The sequence below is a fragment of the Vombatus ursinus genome, unplaced genomic scaffold, assembly GCF_900497805.2.
Source record: "Vombatus ursinus unplaced genomic scaffold, bare-nosed wombat genome assembly UNPS02014793.1, whole genome shotgun sequence".
In the NCBI taxonomy this organism is placed as follows: Eukaryota; Metazoa; Chordata; class Mammalia; order Diprotodontia; family Vombatidae; genus Vombatus; species Vombatus ursinus.
In genome coordinates, this window is record NW_020954571.1 from 17,023,902 (window position 1) to 17,042,955 (window position 19,054).

At 35.0% G+C, this 19,054-nt stretch overlaps 1 protein-coding gene across 2 annotated transcripts in view; it reads left to right on the forward strand.

Annotated features, from left to right (window-relative positions):
* Positions 1-19,054, forward strand: part of AMFR (autocrine motility factor receptor) — a 60,287-nt gene that overhangs the window by 20,932 nt on the left and 20,301 nt on the right. For both annotated transcript variants that reach the window (XM_027869434.1, XM_027869433.1), the window contains exons 3-8: positions 1,107-1,271; positions 2,475-2,627; positions 5,407-5,447; positions 5,798-5,930; positions 6,633-6,766; positions 7,804-7,914. In XM_027869434.1, the coding sequence (XP_027725235.1) occupies positions 1,107-1,271; positions 2,475-2,627; positions 5,407-5,447; positions 5,798-5,930; positions 6,633-6,766; positions 7,804-7,914 (737 nt within the window). The remainder of the gene's footprint in view (positions 1-1,106; positions 1,272-2,474; positions 2,628-5,406; positions 5,448-5,797; positions 5,931-6,632; positions 6,767-7,803; positions 7,915-19,054) is intronic.

Genomic DNA, 19,054 nt, shown 5'->3' on the forward strand with positions numbered 1-19,054 from the left:
TTTAGTATGATCAGAGGTGTGTTGGAGTTAGCTCATACTGCTTGTAGGAACTGGTTGTTAAATTTTTAGTAGAAGCATTTACACCTTTAAAACTGGCAAACCCTACAAATCTGGGCTTGATTTGTTGATTGTCTAGAGTTGAGAAAATGATGGACAAAAATGTTAGTAATGCAGATTAAACTTTAAAGTGTTATGCATTTCTGGAGAGCCAGTTGTTAAACATTTATCAGCATACCCCTGAGTACCACTCTAATATTTGAAATATTTGGAAACTGAAGTCCAGAGGGGTAAGCTGATTTTGCAAGGTCACACAGCTAGTAGATGGCAGTCGGAACTCAAACACAGGTCTACTAAATTCGAGTCCACTGCACTTTCCATCAAAATCTAGCACACCATTTTGCCTCAGTAAGTAACATTGAATAAATCTGCAGTTTTCTATAGTCCATTCTGAAGACCTAGTGATTCTGTAGTTATTTCTTGAAAAATGAAATATGCAATCTTAGTTTCCCCATCAACTACTAATAAATACACATTCATATTTTTTTTTTTTTAGTTTAGACTTGAGATTTCATCAGGAAACTCCTTCTGCCAGTGCAAATCAGCACTAGATCTTCAACTTAACATTTTAGGAAAATGAAAACATGACATTTTGAAATAGTATAGTAAGCATTTTTAACATGTTTCAAATATCAAGAATTTTTGGTCATAATTAGGATGGAGGACCAACATAATCATCCCTTATAACTAGAAGGCTACATATATAGCAGTGGCATTGACAAACACGGGATTAGAACTCAAAGCTAGCAAAGTTCTTTTTTAAGTGCCTGTTTTTCTAGGTTGTTTCAAAATGTCCAGTGAAAGGATTAATATGCAATTTTTGCCTATGCTACCCTTCCCCCTTTTTTTCCTTCACACTATTGATCATCATGCCACTTGTTTCTTAGAAATAAATATTTAAACTGTTTATTGAAAGGTAATAAGTAGCTAAATGCATACTTTTTCCCATGTCAACTGACTTTGGGTATGGAGAAATATCTTAATATGTGGGGTACTCATGATGGTAGATCCTTTAATGAACTTTTTTCCATTATATTTTTTCTCCTTAGCACCTAAAGGACAAGTTTTGGAACTTTATCTTCTACAAGTTCATTTTCATTTTTGGTGTGCTGAATGTCCAGACAGTGGAAGAGGTGGTGATGTGGTGTCTCTGGTTTGCTGGGCTTGTATTTCTGCATCTGATGGTGCAGCTATGCAAAGACAGGTTTGAATATGTAAGTTTTCAGAATAGCTTTTCTTTAGTTTAATTACATACCAGAAGGCAGCTTTGAAATGGGAAGTATGAGTGAGCAGCCAGGCTGTGTTCTTATTGTCACTTGCTGGAGTGAGGTTTTTTTGGCTGCTTCTCAATTGATTAGGAAGGTGTTCTTCAAAGACTATTATACCCTGAGATTTATAGCCTTTACTCTTTCCCTTCTGGGCTAGTCTACCCCCCACAATATTTAGTAGAGTTAGTACAAGGGCATAAACTGTTTTACTATAGTGCCAAGTTATCTTTGCACACAAATAGTATTTAAATTAGCTAATTTAGAGGTACATAATCTTCCATTTTTCTTCTAGCTAGATCATAGTTTAAAGCTTTAATCAGTCTCTTCTAGCACTTGGCATTTCATGTCTTTCCAGTTGGCTGTCTTCTCTAACCCAACTTGTTTAGCTGATTGTTACCGATAACATGCACCATACCCTGAGGCTGAGAATGAGCTATCCATTTCAGCTACCAGTGTCCGAAAAGTGAGGCAGGGCCATTTTCTGTCTAGATCCCAGCTCTGCCTCTCAACTTTCAGTGAAAACTTGAACCCTAGCTCAGCAGCTTCCTTAGATTCTGTCTTTAGAATTCCCCTGAACTAGCCTGTTCTGGTCACCCAGCATTATGATCAGTTGCCCCTCAACTAAGTCTTCTCTATCAAACTTTTAGGAATTTAATAAAATTTTATAAAATCTCTTATTTTTCCAGCTAAATTAACCATTCTCCCATATTCCCAAATACTTGAATAGCTTCCACTTTCAACCTTCTAACTTAGTCTCCCAAACTTTGTCGTAATGAATCCAAATATACAAATAGAACAAAATCTTATGCTGCCCTGGAATTCTGCTTAGTACAAGATGATCAGTAGCACTGACCTCACCAGTGGGGTGAATGGCAAAGTGTTTTTGCAAACCTTAAATCACTATGTAAGCACTCACTGTCATTCTTCTTATCATCTGTTATTTCGGTTAAGTTAATCAATATATAATGTCAGTGCACATCAAGGTACATCAGAGGACCGCTGTCATCACAGTCCAAGGTAGTCACGGGCAGTCAGACAAAACTGCTAGGTTGGAAGCTCTCGTTTTGATTAGGAAGCTGTGTCTCCTCTGTTCTGTCTCCCTGGGCGTAAGTTCAGCAGTTACTTGACTCTGTCTTTATTTTACTCCAGCTTTCATTTTCTCCCACCACACCAATGAGCAGCCACGTCCGAGTGCTGACTCTTCTGATTGCTATGCTACTCTCCTGTTGTGGATTAGCTGTTGTCTGCTGTGTGACGGGCTACACCCATGGAATGCACACATTGGCCTTCATGGCTGCAGAGGTGAGGTTTTCACTGTGGGATTTTGCCCTAGCCATATGCTCATTTCTGTTTTTCTCTATGTGTTTTCAAGGGGATTATAGATATTTACAAAAATGGAAATTGACATTTATAATATTCACCCATTAAGAATTGTAAAGTTAGTGATGGCTATTAATTTTGAAGTAGGAAAAGTTACTCACCTTAGGGTATTATAAGCTGTAATTTGAAGTGGTTAACATTAAAAACATTTTTCCTTAAGTACACCATATTGGGCCCTTAGAAAATTATATAAGATGAGATGCAAACTGTTGTCATAGAAAAATAACCAAGGAGTCCATAATAACAACCAGGCAGCATTTATTAAGACATTTATGGAACAATTTGTCAAAGTTTAGTAAGGTTTACTATATTACGACTTATACTGTTTTTAAAGTTATCTTTTTATAAAGTTTGTCTTTATATTTGATGTGGGTGTGTTACTTGAGATGTGGTTTAGTGGATAGAAGTCTGATTTGTCATCCAGAGAACCTAGGTTGAAGTTTTTTCTCCAACAGTTAATAAGCTGTGTCACCCTGGACAAATCACTTACCAATCTAGTGTCACATGCAACCCTCTAAGACTATATTTTTCAGACTGCATCTTTGCTGAGGTACATCATCGCAGGTAATTTCCACAGTGGTAATTTCTACACTGTTGAAACCACAGGTCTGAGGCAAAAATGTTATTTGAAGACTTAAAGAAAACTAAGTCTCATCTTCAGTTATGATAGTGAAGCATGGTCTAAAATCTCAGGAATGTCAAAGCTCATACCAAAAAAATTATTAATTTGGACTTCATTCATCAGGAGTTTGTTGGAATGGGGATGAAGTTTACTTTTGTTCAGCAAAATTTTTTATAGTACAAATATACAGTAAATAAAATTGAAAGTCAGATGTTGAATATAATTAGGAAGTTTTTTTTTTTAAAGCAATTTGGTATTTTCCCATATCAGTCAGTTTGAATTAGAGGTGTTTTGTTATTAATCTGCTAGTTAATGTTTGCCATCAACTCTCTACTTTTTACTAATATGTGATGGTCAAAATTTGAGGGAAGTATAATTAATTTTGGTTACATGATTTGATAGTACTATAGTATGAATTTTTTATTTTAACTGTCTTTTTTGGCAATACATTAGAAGCTTTATAAAACTATCTTTATCTAGTGTGAATTTAGTTATATTTTAGATTGTATCATGTCCCCTTTGTATATAATAATATAAAGTACATATTTTTCACTATAACTTGAAAAGCCTATAATATGAATTTTATTTTTGGTCCCTGGTGCCAGTATTGTAATGGGGTCTTATTATTTTTTTAAAAATAAAGTCAAAATGAATGCATTTTTATTATATAGATCTTTTTGTAGTATAAAATAGCCACAGGAGATGTGAAGTTTCTTCTTTCTTTCCCTCATATTGTTTTGTCTAAAAAGAGTACTATTAATCAGTTCTTCTCTAAGGTTCTTTTTTTCCTCTTTTAGGCAGAGGGAATACAATTAAGCCTTTTCTAAACATACATTGTTTAAAAATAGAAAATGACTTAAGTAAAATTTTGAATTACAAAGTGTTCCCAACTGTTTTGATGGCTTGGATAGTGATTTTTAAATTGTGTTAAATTGAACCATAGTATCCTTACACACACACACACGAGAAACACATATAATACATAGATACATACATACATAGAGAAGTATTTTAAACTCTAGAAGATTAGCTATCATGTGATTTTTAGAGGGCTACTGAAATCATGAGGACTGACTACTAAGGTATGCATTCAGATCAGATGGTGGGAATAGCCATAACTAATGAAATCATGGATCTGTTAAATTATTGAAATATTCTTTATTTTTAAAAATAAAATTTTATTAATATCTTTTATTTTTACTATTAACTGTATTTACCAGAGTATCCCTTCCCTTCCTAGAGTTGCATCCCTTATGATAAAGAATGAAAATAGGGGGAAAAGTTTAGCAAAACTAACCACCATATCAAAAAACTCTTACATTCTGTGTAGTGTTCCTTGCCAGTACTCTCTCAACCTCTGCAAGGAAGGAAGAGAAGCCTTTTCTTATCTCTTCTTTGAGACCATAATTAATCATTTTAATTGAAATATCCTTTAAATAAGGTATGGTCATGTTAGCAAGCTGTAATTCATTGTTACCTATAAGCCTCACTCAAAAACAGTGTAAACAGCTGGGTTTTTTAGTCATGAAATGTCTGGAAGGGTTCCCAACGATTTTGAAAACAACTATCTCTAGTACAGATAACATTACTGCCATCTGGTGGAATTGACTGTTTCTAAAACCTTGGTTAATATTCATCTTTGGGCTGAAGATCTGAGTTCATAATATCAGGAATAGTATCTACTTGGATATGATTGTGAAAGTTACGTAGTCCTTTACTTGACTCTGAGGTCTTTGTAGTGAATGTTTTCATTGTTCTATTTTTTCTGCTAAAGAAGAATCACAAAATGGCAGAATTATTAAATCCACAGATAATACCAGACATACCCAGCCTTTAGCAGTGGCTGCTAACTAAATTGATTTGCTTCCTGTTTCCTTCATGGTAGAATTATTAGTGGCTAATAGATGACCTTTAGGAGACAGGGGAATTAAAGGAAGTGATATTCTTAGTATATTAAAAAAAAATCTCCTTGTTAATTGAGTTGATTATGTCTTGTTTTATATCAGATTGCTAAAGGGAGTTCAACCTGAATATTCTTGGATTTTATTAGGTACAAATGCGTATTCTTATTTTTTACAGTCTCTCCTTGTGACAGTGAGGACTGCTCATGTGATTTTACGGTTAGTAGCTAGCTTTCTTTTTACTTGGAGAGATAGAGGAGGGTCTTGTTTAATGTTTGGGAAGGTATTTGGGAGAGGAACTCCCCAGTACTAGAAATCTGGGGATTCCAAGGCATGGATCAGTTAGGTAAAAGACCACAATGCTTATCTGCCATAAGAATGAAGCTTGCACTGTCCTTTTTCTCCCTCTCCCCCTTCTCTACATTGGTACTATGAAGAGAAAACTGTACTTGTCCCCCTTTTAGTTATGGCTTTAGTTTGGAGGATGGGACATTTATATAAATGGGGCAGAATTTCAAATTTAAACTAAAATGAGTCCTGACAATTTAAATATTATTTCTTCTTAACAGTTATGTAATTCACCTCTGGGATCTCAATCATGAAGGGACATGGGAAGGAAAGGGCACTTACGTGTATTATACAGATTTTGTTATGGAGCTCACTTTGTTGTCCCTGGACCTTATGCACCATATTCACATGTTGGTATGTAACACCACAATAATCATCTGACAGAACTCAGGATAAGACCTCGTTAATAAATTTTAAAGTGAAACATATGTAATGAAATGTAGCAAGTTGATAAAAAGATAGTTAAACTGTGATCTCAATGTCTTCCCTAAGTACATAGTATACAAAGAAACATCCTGGGATAAATTAGTCTGATGTCTAGTCCATTGAGTCTTTCAGTATATTCCTAGAAGATTTTATCATCTCTGCTGACTAGAGTCATTGGGTAACTTTTTAACATAAAATTGCCTATGTACCACAGTTTGGTTTCTGTAAATTAGCAGTAGCTGTATAAACATAGGCAAAAATTCCTAAGATGTTAGTTTTTTATCATTGTGTTTTAATGAAAAGAACCGTTGTGCTGGTTCCTGACTTAAAAGTTTTAATGGCTTAAGTTTTACTTTGGTTAAATTTGCAAATAATAAAGATGAAAACCAACTTGGTTGTTTAGGAGTGAAATCAGATGTATCCAGAATATAACATTCAGACATAACTTGAAGATTCCTAATAGCAATCAGATAGCAGTGCATTATACAATTTGCTAGAAGTCATTGAATTACATGGCATAGCAGATTCATGTTAACCCATGAAACATGCCACATGACTTCTTTCAGAATCCTATTATTAATTTCAGGACATTAGTTTTGTATTACTTTTTTTTCTGCTTCTTTCTTTAAGCTGTTTGGCAACATCTGGTTGTCCATGGCCAGCTTGGTGATCTTTATGCAGCTACGTTATCTGTTCCATGAGGTACAACGTCGAATCCGTCGCCACAAGAATTACTTGCGTGTAGTTGGAAATATGGAGGCCAGGTAAGTGAGCATAAATTAACAGTGTTGAGATACAGTCGTGTTGGATGTTGGATAGCAATAAATTCCTTAAGTTTTTTAAAATTATTAGTCATACCTTATTATGAATTTAACATAATATTATGATCTTAGGAGAATCTATGCAATTAACAAATATTTATTAAGTGCCTACTTTCGTCAGACTACTGCTACCATACTCCTAAACACAGATCTGAGTATACAACAACCCTGCTCAAGACTTTTCAGTAGCTCTCTACTGTCTCTAGGATAAAATAGAAACTCTTTTTTAGTCAGTTTATGAGTCTGTTAATGACTACTTGGCTTAAAGGCTTTTTCTCTATAGAATAGGTAGCACATAGCTTAGATCTTAAAAAATAAGTAGTATTTCATTAGGCAGATATGAAGGGAAGACCATTGCAAGCATAGGTAACTATGTAAACATAAGGTAGCCCAGTTATTTTTGTTATGATTGTTTATCTGGGTTTTTCAGGCTTTTAGGACTTTAAATTTCCTCACTGTCCTGGGCTAGAAATCCAGAAGTTGCCAACAGTAAACATGAATTTTAATAAGAAGTTTATGAATATATTTTTCTCAAGCTTGAGTAGGATGTAGAAAAAAAGTGAACATGGATCATTTTTGTTTAAATTGTGTAAAGATTTTCAGCTTCTTGTCACCTACTTAGGGTGGGGCATCATAATGCAATGGAAAGTACACTTGATTTGAAATTAGAAGCCCCTCCTTTCAACTCTGGCTTATCCATTTACTGGCAGTGTAACAGATCTGTGACCTCCTTAGGCTTCAGTTCCATTTCTGCAAAATGAGGCTGAATTACACTTGCCCTATTTGTTTCACTCAGTTGCTGTGGGGAAGCTATATGAATATTCCTTGTAAACTAAAGTATGGGTTGTCATTCTTAACAGCTGTAATAGTATTAAGAGTTGAATAATGCTGATTGATTGCTCTGAATTACTGTAGTGCTTTAGAAGAACAACATTGATGTTCCTGCTTCATTTTTTACTTTATTTTTTGTTTTTGTTAAGGTTTGCAGTTGCAACTCCTGAAGAACTAGCTGTCAATAATGATGACTGTGCCATATGCTGGGACTCCATGCAGTCAGCAAGGAAACTGCCCTGCGGACATCTCTTTCACAAGTATGTGTGTAATGAAAAACATCACATGTTGAAGCTTAAAGGGACCCCTAGAAATCATTTGAGTGTAGCTACTTCATTTTGCAGAGGAAAACATTGAGAGGTATGGAAATATATATAGCTGAGAGACTATGCAGTTTCTATACCTTCAATAGTGTCTGATCTGGGGGAGGGGGAGGCTTTCAAGAAACGTATGTAGATGGGGGAATCTGCTCCACCTCCTCAAACGTTTCCATTTACACATTCCCTTCTATCCCAGCATCACTGTTAGAAAGTGCTTCAGGGCAATTCCTCTCACTACCTTTTCCGGTTATGACCCCACATGTAGTACTTTATTTTTATTGAATAAGAAATTTCTTTTCAGCATGGTATTAAAATGCTCTGTGAACTTGCTAGAGCAATAAACAAATGCATTCTTAATGAGTTGAGGTGAGTTAGGATCAAGATTTCTAAACAGCCCAGAAGATAAACTCAGTTGTTAGTGGAGTAGTGATATGGCTTACCTTGGAAATAGATATCTGCCTTGGATAGTTCAGGTTCGGTCCTGCCTAGAAAATGCTTGAAAGCTTTCTCTGTCTCTATCAGTGCTATCTGCCTTAGATTAAAAGCTCCTAAAAAACAGGCTTTAACTCACTTCATAAAATTCACTTGCTATACTATTTGGTACATTTGATGGTGTTAGACTTGAAGTATTGTGTTTGCTTTGGGGTATTACATTTTAGGAAAGATGTTGACAGGCTGGAATATGTCCAGAACAGGCACCCAGCATTGTGAGGGGGAGCTGGAGACTGTCCCCATTTGAGGCTCAATGGTAAGAACTAGGCATGTTTACACTAGAGAAGTGAAGACTTAGAAGAGACATAGCTGTATTCAAGTATCTGAAGGGTTTCATCTAGTGTAACCCACACCCAAGGAGGAAACCTCACTACAGTACACCTGATGGGTGGTGGTGGATCTCCAGTGTTCTAAGAACTTTTTATGTTCCTAGTCTATTCCATATTTGGACAACAGCTATTATTAGGATATTTCTTTTTTATTTTAAAATATTCATGAATCTGTACTCACAATGATGTAGGTGTTTTTTCCAACAATACAATTCACAGCCCATCCATGCCAATCCATCACTGCTCTTGTTTGTCCTTCCAGGAGCTCACCATAGCAGGGAGGGGATGTGTCTCAGCATTTTGGGGGTCTTCTTCATTTTCTCTTGATATTGAGAAAATAATAAGGTAATTTGAGGAGTTAGAAAACATTAACATCTAAGGGCAAAGGAAAGGTTTATAGGAGCATAGGATCATAGATCTGGAAAAGATCTTAGATACATGTAGTCCATTGGAACACTTGAGTTGTCCATTATTTTCTCTTTCTTCTTGCCTTTGACCAGCCAGTCTTTTCTTTTTTCTCATACATTTCTTTGTTGACATCCTTTATACACTGCTTCTCCACCATAAAACTTTGTTTTGGGGCCTGTTCAAGTTTACTATATGCTATCTCCATTGCCTTTTGAGTGATTCCAGTTTTCTCTCTACGACACAACCATCTTCCCCGTTATTCAGATTCATAACCTGGGAGTTAACCCTTGGTTTTTAAACCCTCTCTCATCCCCCTCACATTTAATCACTTGCTAAATTTTATGGATTCTACCTTCACAACTTCTCTTAAATTCTTTGCTTTTTCTCCATTCACATTGCCATTACCTTTTTTCAAGCCCTCATCACCTCTCACCTATACTCTTATAGCAGCCTCCTAATTGAATTTGTTTACTGTTTTGCCTTTCTTCAATCCATCTTCTCTATAGTTGACAAAATAAAATCCCCAAGGCGCAGGGCTAACCATGTCCCTCCCTTATTTAAAAACTTTCCTTGGTTCCTTACCTTTGTTATGATACGCTTTTTATGAAATGTCAGCTTTTTAGTATGACAATTAAGGCCTTTCATAATTTGATTCCAAACTAACTTTTCTAGATTTATTTCACATTATTCCTTTTTTACGCACTTTGTGTTCTAGCCAAATTGGCCCACTTGCTATTGCCTGAATTTGCTATTCTGTTTCCTAGAGTGCTTGCACAGCCTGTCTCTCATGCCTGCCCTCACCTCTGGCACTCAAAATCTTTATCTTCTTTCAAGCCTCAGCTCATATGTCATCTCCATGAAATGTAGCTTGGTACAAGGGTCAGTAAACTATAAACTACTGCCACTTTTGCAAACTGAGCATGATCTTTACATTTACAAATAAAGTTATATTGTATTTTTAAATAAAAAAAAAAAACATTCATAGCTCACCGGTGATACAAAAACAGGTCTGGGCCAAAGGGTCATGGTTGGCTGACCCCTGGTCAGGTGCATAGAATACTGACTGGACTTAGAGTCAAGAGAACTAGGTTCAGATACCAGCTTTGCCACTGACTAGCTTTGTGACCTTTGGCAAGTCACTTGACCTTTGTGAACATCAGATTCCCCATCTATAAAATGAGAGGGTTGAACTATATGACATCTAAGGTCTCTTGTAGCTTTAGATCTATGACGCTTTGTTCCTATGAAGACTTTCCTTGTTCCTAGCCATTGATGTTTTCTAACTCCTCAAATTACCACATACTATCTGAGTATATATCGTTATCTCCCCCTTCCGCTTCCATAGATTGTAAGCTTCCTTAGGATACAGATTTATTTTTGTCTTCATATTCCCATCACCTGGGACAGTGCCTTGCACCTAGCATGTATATAATACATTTTTATTAAAATTGTTGACTTGAAGTATTTATTAAAATTTTATTGAATTCAAGCATTGTAAAAGGTACAAAAGAAGTATAAAGCACAATACCTGTCCTTGAAGAATGTATAGTTGAGAAGAACGTAGAAAGTTGCTTTTTTTTAATATGGAAGAGTTTAGTGTAGGTATATATGTTTGATTTATTTTAAGATTAATTTTTAAGCCATTGTCCATCTGTGAATTGACTAAGCAGATTGAGAGGGAGGTTGTTTAATTAGAGACGCTCATGAAAAAAGTTTTATGTGTTTTGTTTTTCTCCATGGCTTCTACAAATTATGAAAAACTTATGATTTTTGTCAAGCTTAAATATCTAGATCCTTAGATGCCGTTAGAAAACGAATTGGTTGTTGTGGGAAATGACTTTATAAGGCTTATGAGTACCATGAATATTTGATTTCAGTTGAAATACTGTACTTCAAATGAATGAGATTTATGTAACTAAAATTGTATTTTCTTGCTCTTTCTGAAGTTTAGTTAACTCTCATCTGTGGACTTCTAGTATACCTAAATAAAAGGCAGCAGTAGTAAAATAATGCCACCTAACACTGTGTTTAGATGTTATTAAACTGAATGCATATTTGATATTTCTTGCTAAAATAGCAGAAATCAGGAATATTAAGGCTGTGAAAGGCAGCCTGAGCATAGTCATTAGAGGATTGTCCTTGGACTCAAGAAGGTGTAAATTCAAGTTCTGAGGAATACTAGTTGTGTAACTACAGCAAATCACTGCTCAGTGCCCCATGCAACAACTCTTAAGATTATAAGGTATAGAAAAATTGTTGATTTGCATCAGCAGAAAGAGTTTTCATACAAAGAGTTTCCAAAACTAGTGAAATCAGATTCAGACCTTCCTTTTCCCACCCTTCCCATTCCCACCAAATATATATATATATCTATATTTATATATCTATATCTATATATCTATATCTATCTATATCTATATCTATATATATCTATAGATATAGATATAGATATATATGAAGGAGATATGACAGGTTAGCCTTATTTGAGATCAAGGACCTTGCCATAATAGTCTTTTTTGTATTCTGTAATTACCAGGCAAAATATATGCTCAAGAAATTACTTATTACGTTGTTTAATTGTTTAAAATATACTACTTTATTTGATAAACATTTCAGAATACCTGAATAGATTGACCTGCTTTCAAGTTTAGCCCAAGGAAACACTACAAGTAAGGAAGAATATCCTGTTTACCTTAAACTACAGATATGAAATGGTCATCAATGTAAATTAATATATCAGTCTTGATGAGTAGGCTTACCTATTGACTGCTAGATTTTCTCTTAATTTTAGTTTCCTTGTCCATCTTTCTCTTTAATTTTTTGCACAATTGATCCCTAAAGGTCTAGATCTTGCAGTTCCTATATGGATTAGAAGTTAGAAATTCTTTGTTTAGTGCCTTCAAATCTTTAAGGGAAAGATCATAGATCATAAAATGATGGAGCTATAATTTTAAGCCTTCTCATTTTACAGATGAGTGAACTGAAGCCAGAGAGGTTGTAACTAGCCTAAGGTTAAGTTGGTGCTGCAGCTTGATAATGGATTGCATGACTTCTGGTCTAGGTCTCTTCCTACTATGATGTGTCACAAGTATTTATCATATGTTGACTGTGTAGGGTGCAGTTTTCATGATGCTAATAATAGTAATTGACATTACCTTAATGCTTTAGGCTGACAAAGCACTTTTTAGGCATCTTATTTGATGCACCGACCTCTGCATTTTACTGATGAAGAAACAGAGGCTCAGAGAAATCAGATTAATTGTGGCATAACTAGGGAGTTTGGGGATAGGTGCTCTACCCTGAGCTTTGGATGCAGTAAAAGTTTTTTATAAGTAACTATTAAAAAAAAAGATTGAAGAAGTAAGAAAGGGCCAAAAAAGGTTCTTGAATCCTTGGGATAAAGAGTTTTCAATATATACTAGAGGTTTTTAAGCAGTGTAAGTTGATTGATGTATAGTGTTTTTTTAGGAAGATTAATTTGTCAGTGGGAAAAGGAACCCTACACTGAGATGGATTGTCATCATTTCTTATGGAAATTTGACAATTGTAGATCACTTCACCTGGAGGTTAAAAGAGCCTAGAAGCTGCCTCAGCTAGCAAACATTTGGTGTTTTTGCCAAATAGAAGACACCTGGCAGTCAGCAGCAAAACTAGTTTAGAATATTAACTAATCCATAAAACCTTATAAAGAAGAATGGTCCTGATTTATGAGCAGTATCAGCTCAAAACAGCGACAAGTGGTGAAGGGAAAAACAAGTTTGCAGAAAACGATGTGCAATCCAAGTAAGCCAGGTTATTTCAAAAACATTTAAAGAACAAAAGAGAATAGAAAACAGACCAAAAAAGGAAAATGTTTTTCATTGTGTCTATGATAAACTTTTTTCTTCAGCCACAATGGAGCTGCTACATTAGGCTATTACTCCTTCGTTAGAATATGAGCTCCCTGAGAGTAGGGACTGGTTTTGTTTTGTTTTTTTGCCTCTCTTTGTATCCACAGCTCTTAGCACAGTGCCTGGCGCATAGAAGGTGCTCAATAAATGTTTTTTACTTGACCCTTGGAGTTGAGATCTTTTTGGACTCTCTGTCATCCTGTTTGTTTGCCGGTCCCTCCCAGCTTTGTATCATCTGCAAATTTGATAAGCATTTCATCTATGCCTTTATTCAACTCATAAATAAAATAAACAGCAGAGGGCAATGCACAGATCTTTGGGGCACTACATCAGAAACCATTGAGGTTAGTATTGAATCATTTATGAGTACTGCTTGATGATAATCACTCAACTTGTTTCAAATCCATCTAATTTTAATGTTATCTTACCCACATCTCTCCATTTTTTCCACTAGTGTGAGATATTTTTCCATAGTATGAGATATTTTACAAATGCTTTGCTAAAATCTAGCTAAAAATATATCCATAGTATTCTCCTAATATGTTAGTTTATTAACTTATTTTAAAAGGAAATACATTTAGTTAGCCATTACCTGTTCTTGATGAAGCCATGCTAGCTCTTTGTGATCACCACTTCCTTTTCCTTATTTGCAAAAAAGAAAAATATCTTTATTGATGCATTTTTATATCACAGTCATTTCTGGATATACTCTTCTCTACCTGTATCAAACCCTCTCTTGCAACAAAAGAAAAGAGTTAAATGGTGATTGTGTTCTACATTCAGAAACCCTGGTTTTCTCTCCTCTTTATTGAGAGAAACATTGGTAATGTTTCTTTATCTGTTCCCTGGGAACAGAATTGACCCATTACACTTACTCCTAGTTCTACTTCCTTCTTAGTATTCTTTTTCTTTATATTATTTTGATCATTTTTTATGTTGTTCATATACATGTAGTGTGAACAATATCCCTAACCATTGCCCCAATACAAGTTTGACTAGTTTTTTCTTAGAAGGTATTAAAAACATTCTTGAGATTTAATTAGTTCAGAAGACTTAAAAGTATAAGCTGTTGACATTCTTCCAGTTGTTTGAGAACAAAATAGTTCTGATACTTGGTTGGTAGACCACAATGGGCAACTTAGGCAAGGGAACTTCCTTCTGGGGTCTTTGGTGTGTGTCTTTGTTAAATATTCTTTTGCTATGGCTAAGTAAATCTTTTGGTTTTTTTTTTTTAAGCAGTGTAAGTTGATTGATGTATAGTGTTCTTTTAGGAAGATTAATTTGTCAGTGGGAAAAAGAACCCTACACTGAGATGGATTGCCATCATTTCCTATGGAAATTTAACAATTGTAGATCACTTCACTTTGGAGGTTAAAAGAGCCTAGAAACTTCCTCAGCTAGCGAACATTTGGTGTTCTTGCCAAATAGAAGACACCTGGCAGCCAACACCATATGTATTTATTAAGTAATACATGTCAGTTGCATAACAAATCAGAATCAAACCTCCTCAGCTTTGGCATACAGGAGGAGAGAGATTTTTATGCATTAAAAACAATTATTTAAATAAGATAGTGAATTAAAAGAAAACAACAGAGTACAAACCAAGATATAAGATTAGGTTATCTGATTTCTAATTAGGGACTTTCCATGTTGGGAGGGGAAGAGCAAACAAGTTCAATTCCCTGAAATCAGAAAAAGAGGTGTCCTGCTTCCCCCTAGGTATCTGTTCAATCAAAGGAACATGGAAACAATAACTGGTTGACCAGTGTGGGGCCAGTTTTCAGATAAGACATGTAGGTTGCTTAAAGATGTATAATTTGAAGGGCAGCTAGGTGGTGTTGTCGATAGAGTACTGACCTTGGAATCAGGAGGACCTGAGTTCAAATCTGGCCTCAGACACTTACTAGCTATGTGACCTTGGGCAAGTCACTTAACCCCAATTGCTTCCAAAAGAGAAAAAAAAAGATATATAATTTGAGAAAATGTCTTGCATTAATCTTTAGATCTCATTGGACTTCTGGTTAGCATAACCCAGACCTTTAGTTAAGGGTCTCTAAGCCATTGGTAGTAGGAGAGGATAAGGGAGGGTCTCTTAGTGTAGTGGGTATAAGGAAAGGATTAGAAAGGGATTCTTTAAAAAGGTGTGGACTAGTAGTAAATGACTATAGTAATCTACTGTTTGACAAACCCAAAGAATCCAGCTTCTGGGATAACTTACTATTTGACAAAAACTGCTAGAAAACTGAAAAATAGTATGGCAGAAACTAGGCATAGACCAACATCTTACACAGCATACCAAGGTAAGATCAAAATGGGTACATGAAGAGGCGGCTAGATGGTGCAGTGGATAGAGCACTGGCCCTGGAGTCAGGAGGACCCGAGTTCAACTCTGGCCTCAGACACTTACTAGCTGTGTGACCCGGGGCAAGTCACTTAACCCCAAATGCCTCGCAAAAAAACAAACAAAAAAAAACTGGGTACATGATTTAGACATAAAGGCTGATAGATGCCATAATCAGATTAGGAGAGTAAGAGTTTACTTGTCAGATATATGGAGAAGGGAAGAATTTATGACCAAATGAGATTAGAGAACATTATGAAATACAAAAATGGATAATTTTGATTACATTAAATGAAAAATTTTTGCACAAAAAAATCCCCAATGCAACCAACGTTAGAAGGAAAGCAGAAAGCTGGCAAATAATTTTTATAGCCAGTGTTTCTGATAAAGGCCTCATTTCTTAACTATATAGAGAATGGAGTCAAATTTATAAGAATATAAGTCATTCTTTAATTCATTCAATTGTCAAAGAATATGAACAGGCAGTTTTCACATGAGGAAATTAAAGCTATCTATAGTCATATGAAAAAATACTATGAATTGTTGATTAGAGAAATGTAAATCAAAACAGCTTTGAGGTACCACCTCACACCTGTCAGATTGACTAATATGACAGAAAAGGAAAATGATAAATATTGAAGAAGATGTGGGAAAATTGGAACACTCATGCATTGTTGGTGAAGTTGTGAACTGTCCAATCATTCTGGAGAGCAATTTGGAACTATGCCCAAAGGGCTATAAAACTGTACATTGATCCAGCAATACCATTACTAGGTCTATATCCCAAAGAGATCATAAAAAAAGTGAAAAGGATCTGCATGTACAAAAAATATTTATAGCAGCTCTTTTTGTGGTGGCCAATTGTGGTGGAAATTGAGGGGATGCCCATTAATTGGGGAATGACTGAACAAGTTGTGGTATATGAATGTAATGGAACACTATTGTTCCTTAAGAAATGATGAGCAGGCAGATTTCAGAAAAACCTGGAAAGACTTACGTGATCTGATGCTGATTGAAGTGAGCAAAACCACTAGAACCTTGTGCAAAGTAACAGCAACATTGTGTGATAATCAACCATGATAGACTTAGCTCTTCTCAGCAGTACAGTGATCCAAGACAGTTCCCAAAAACTCATGATAGAAAATGCTATCCACATCCAGAGAAAGAACTGTGGACTCTGAATGCAGATCAAAGCATACTATTTTCACTTTTTTTGTTTTTGTTTTTCTTATCATTTTTCCCTTTTGTTCTGATTCTTCTTTCACAACATGACTATTGTGGAAATATGTTTAACATGATTGTATGTGTATAACCTATATCAGTTTGCTTGCTGTCTTAGGGAGGGAGGGAGTAAAATTTGGAACTCAAAATGTTATAAAAATGAATGTTGAAAACTATCTTTACATGTAATTGCAAAAAAATAAAATACTTTTAAATCAAAAAAAGTAAAAAAAAATACAAGGGTGTGGATTAAGTAGGTAGCGATTAGAAGTAAACTAGAATATGAGGAGGGCTAGGGTTAAAGAGGCTGAGAAAGACAATGATGACGAAAAATAGGATGGAGGGAAATGTACAGATAGTAATTATAACTTTGAATGTGTATGGGATGAACTCACCCATAAAACTGATAGCAGAATGGATTAAAAGTCAGATTACAACAATATGTTGTTTACAATATTTAAAAATGAGAGATACACACCAAGTTAAAATAAAAGATTGGAGTAGAATTTATTATGCTTCAGTTGATGCAGATAAAGCAGGGGTAGCAGTCATGATCTAAGACAAAGTTAAAGCTAAAATAGATTTAATTAAAAGAGATAAATAGGGTAACTACATTTTGATAAATGATACTATAGACAATGAAACAATATCAATAGTAAACCTATATATACCAAATACTATAGCATCTAAATTTTTAAAAGAAAACTTAAATGAATTACAGGTGGAAATAGGTAGAAGTACTATTGTAGTGGGGGACTTTGATCTTCCTCTCTCAGAACTAGACAAATCTAACCAAAAAAATAAATAAGTCAAGAAGTGAACAGAATTTTAGATGAGCTAAATATGAATATGTATTTTAGGTAAGTTAGATATGTAGAGAACTGAATGGTAACAGAAAGGAATACACCTTTTTCTCACTGGTTCATAGTACCGTTACAAAGATTGACTATATATTAGGGCTTATAGTTAAAAACAAAAATATTAAAAGCATCCTTTTCAGATCACATTGCAATAAAAATTATATTTAATAAAGGACCACAGAAACAGATTAAAACGAATTAGAGACTAAACAACCTAATCTTAGAAAAAGTGTGGGTTAGAGAACAAATCATAGAAACAATCAGTAATTCCATTACAGAGAATGACAAAGAGACAACATATGAAAATGTATGAGGTATAGGGAAAGCAAATGCTTATTACATAAGTAAAAATAGAGGAAGAGCAGACCAATGACTTGAGTATGCAATTTAAAAAATTATAAAAATTATATAAAAATAATAAACAGAACAAACTAAAAATCCCTAATTAAAAATTAAAGGTAAGATTAATAAAATTGAATGTAAAAATGCTGTTGAATTAATAAATAAAACTAGGAGTTGGTTTTATGAAAAAAAAAACAGTAAGATAGATAAACCACTGGTCAATATATGATTTTAAAAAAGAAAACCAAAATGAAAAGAGTGACTATACCACTAAACAAAGATGAAAAGAGGGAACATCATATACCTCTAAAAGGGTGTATAAGTATTCTAAACTTAGAAAGAAATAAGGACAAGGGGACAGGATAAGGTAGGAACTTTTAGAAGAATGTATAGATTAATATTTAGGAGGGTGGAGGAGAGGATAACGGAGGACTCTTAGAGGGGTGGGTGGAATAAGGAATTAGGGTAAAGGGAGAGGATAAGAAAGGGATTCTTTAAAAGAATGTGGCTTAGGGAGGTAGTTGTTAGATGTAAACTAAAGTGTAAGGAAGGCTAGGGTAAAAAGAGGTTGAGAAAGACAATAGTAAGGAAAAATAGGTTGGTGGGAAATATAAAAATAGCAATTATAACTTCAAATGTGAATGCAATGAACTTACCCATGAAAGGGGTAGCAGAATGGATTAAAAAATCAGATTGCAACAAAATGTTGTTTAGAAGAAATCTTTTTGTTGACTGTTGAATGACCTACAATTGTCTCATTTTTTTTTCCATTGTGGAACATGAACTACCAGGGGGCTGACCTGAGTCAGGCCCAGTACAGAATATAGATCTAATCCAATAAACATTTATTAAGTACCTACTCTGTGCCCAGCACTGTGCTAAACTCTGGAGATATAATTGATTAAAAAAAAAAAAAGATAGTCCTTTCCTTCAAGGGTCTTACTATCTAATGGGGGAGATAATACACATAAAAAGAGGAGGGTAGGATTTTTTTGGGGGGCCACCAAGAAGTACCCAGTGAGGGGATATCTTGTTCTGTGGAACTGATGCCAGACAGCAATAGATGCAACCTAATTTTTACTCTCTAAAGGAAAGCATTGGGAGGGGGGGAGACCACTCTCAACCCCTACCCTGCTAGTTTGGAACTCTACCCCCAATCTGTGGGAGGTGGTATCAATCCAGGCTTAGTTTGGTAGT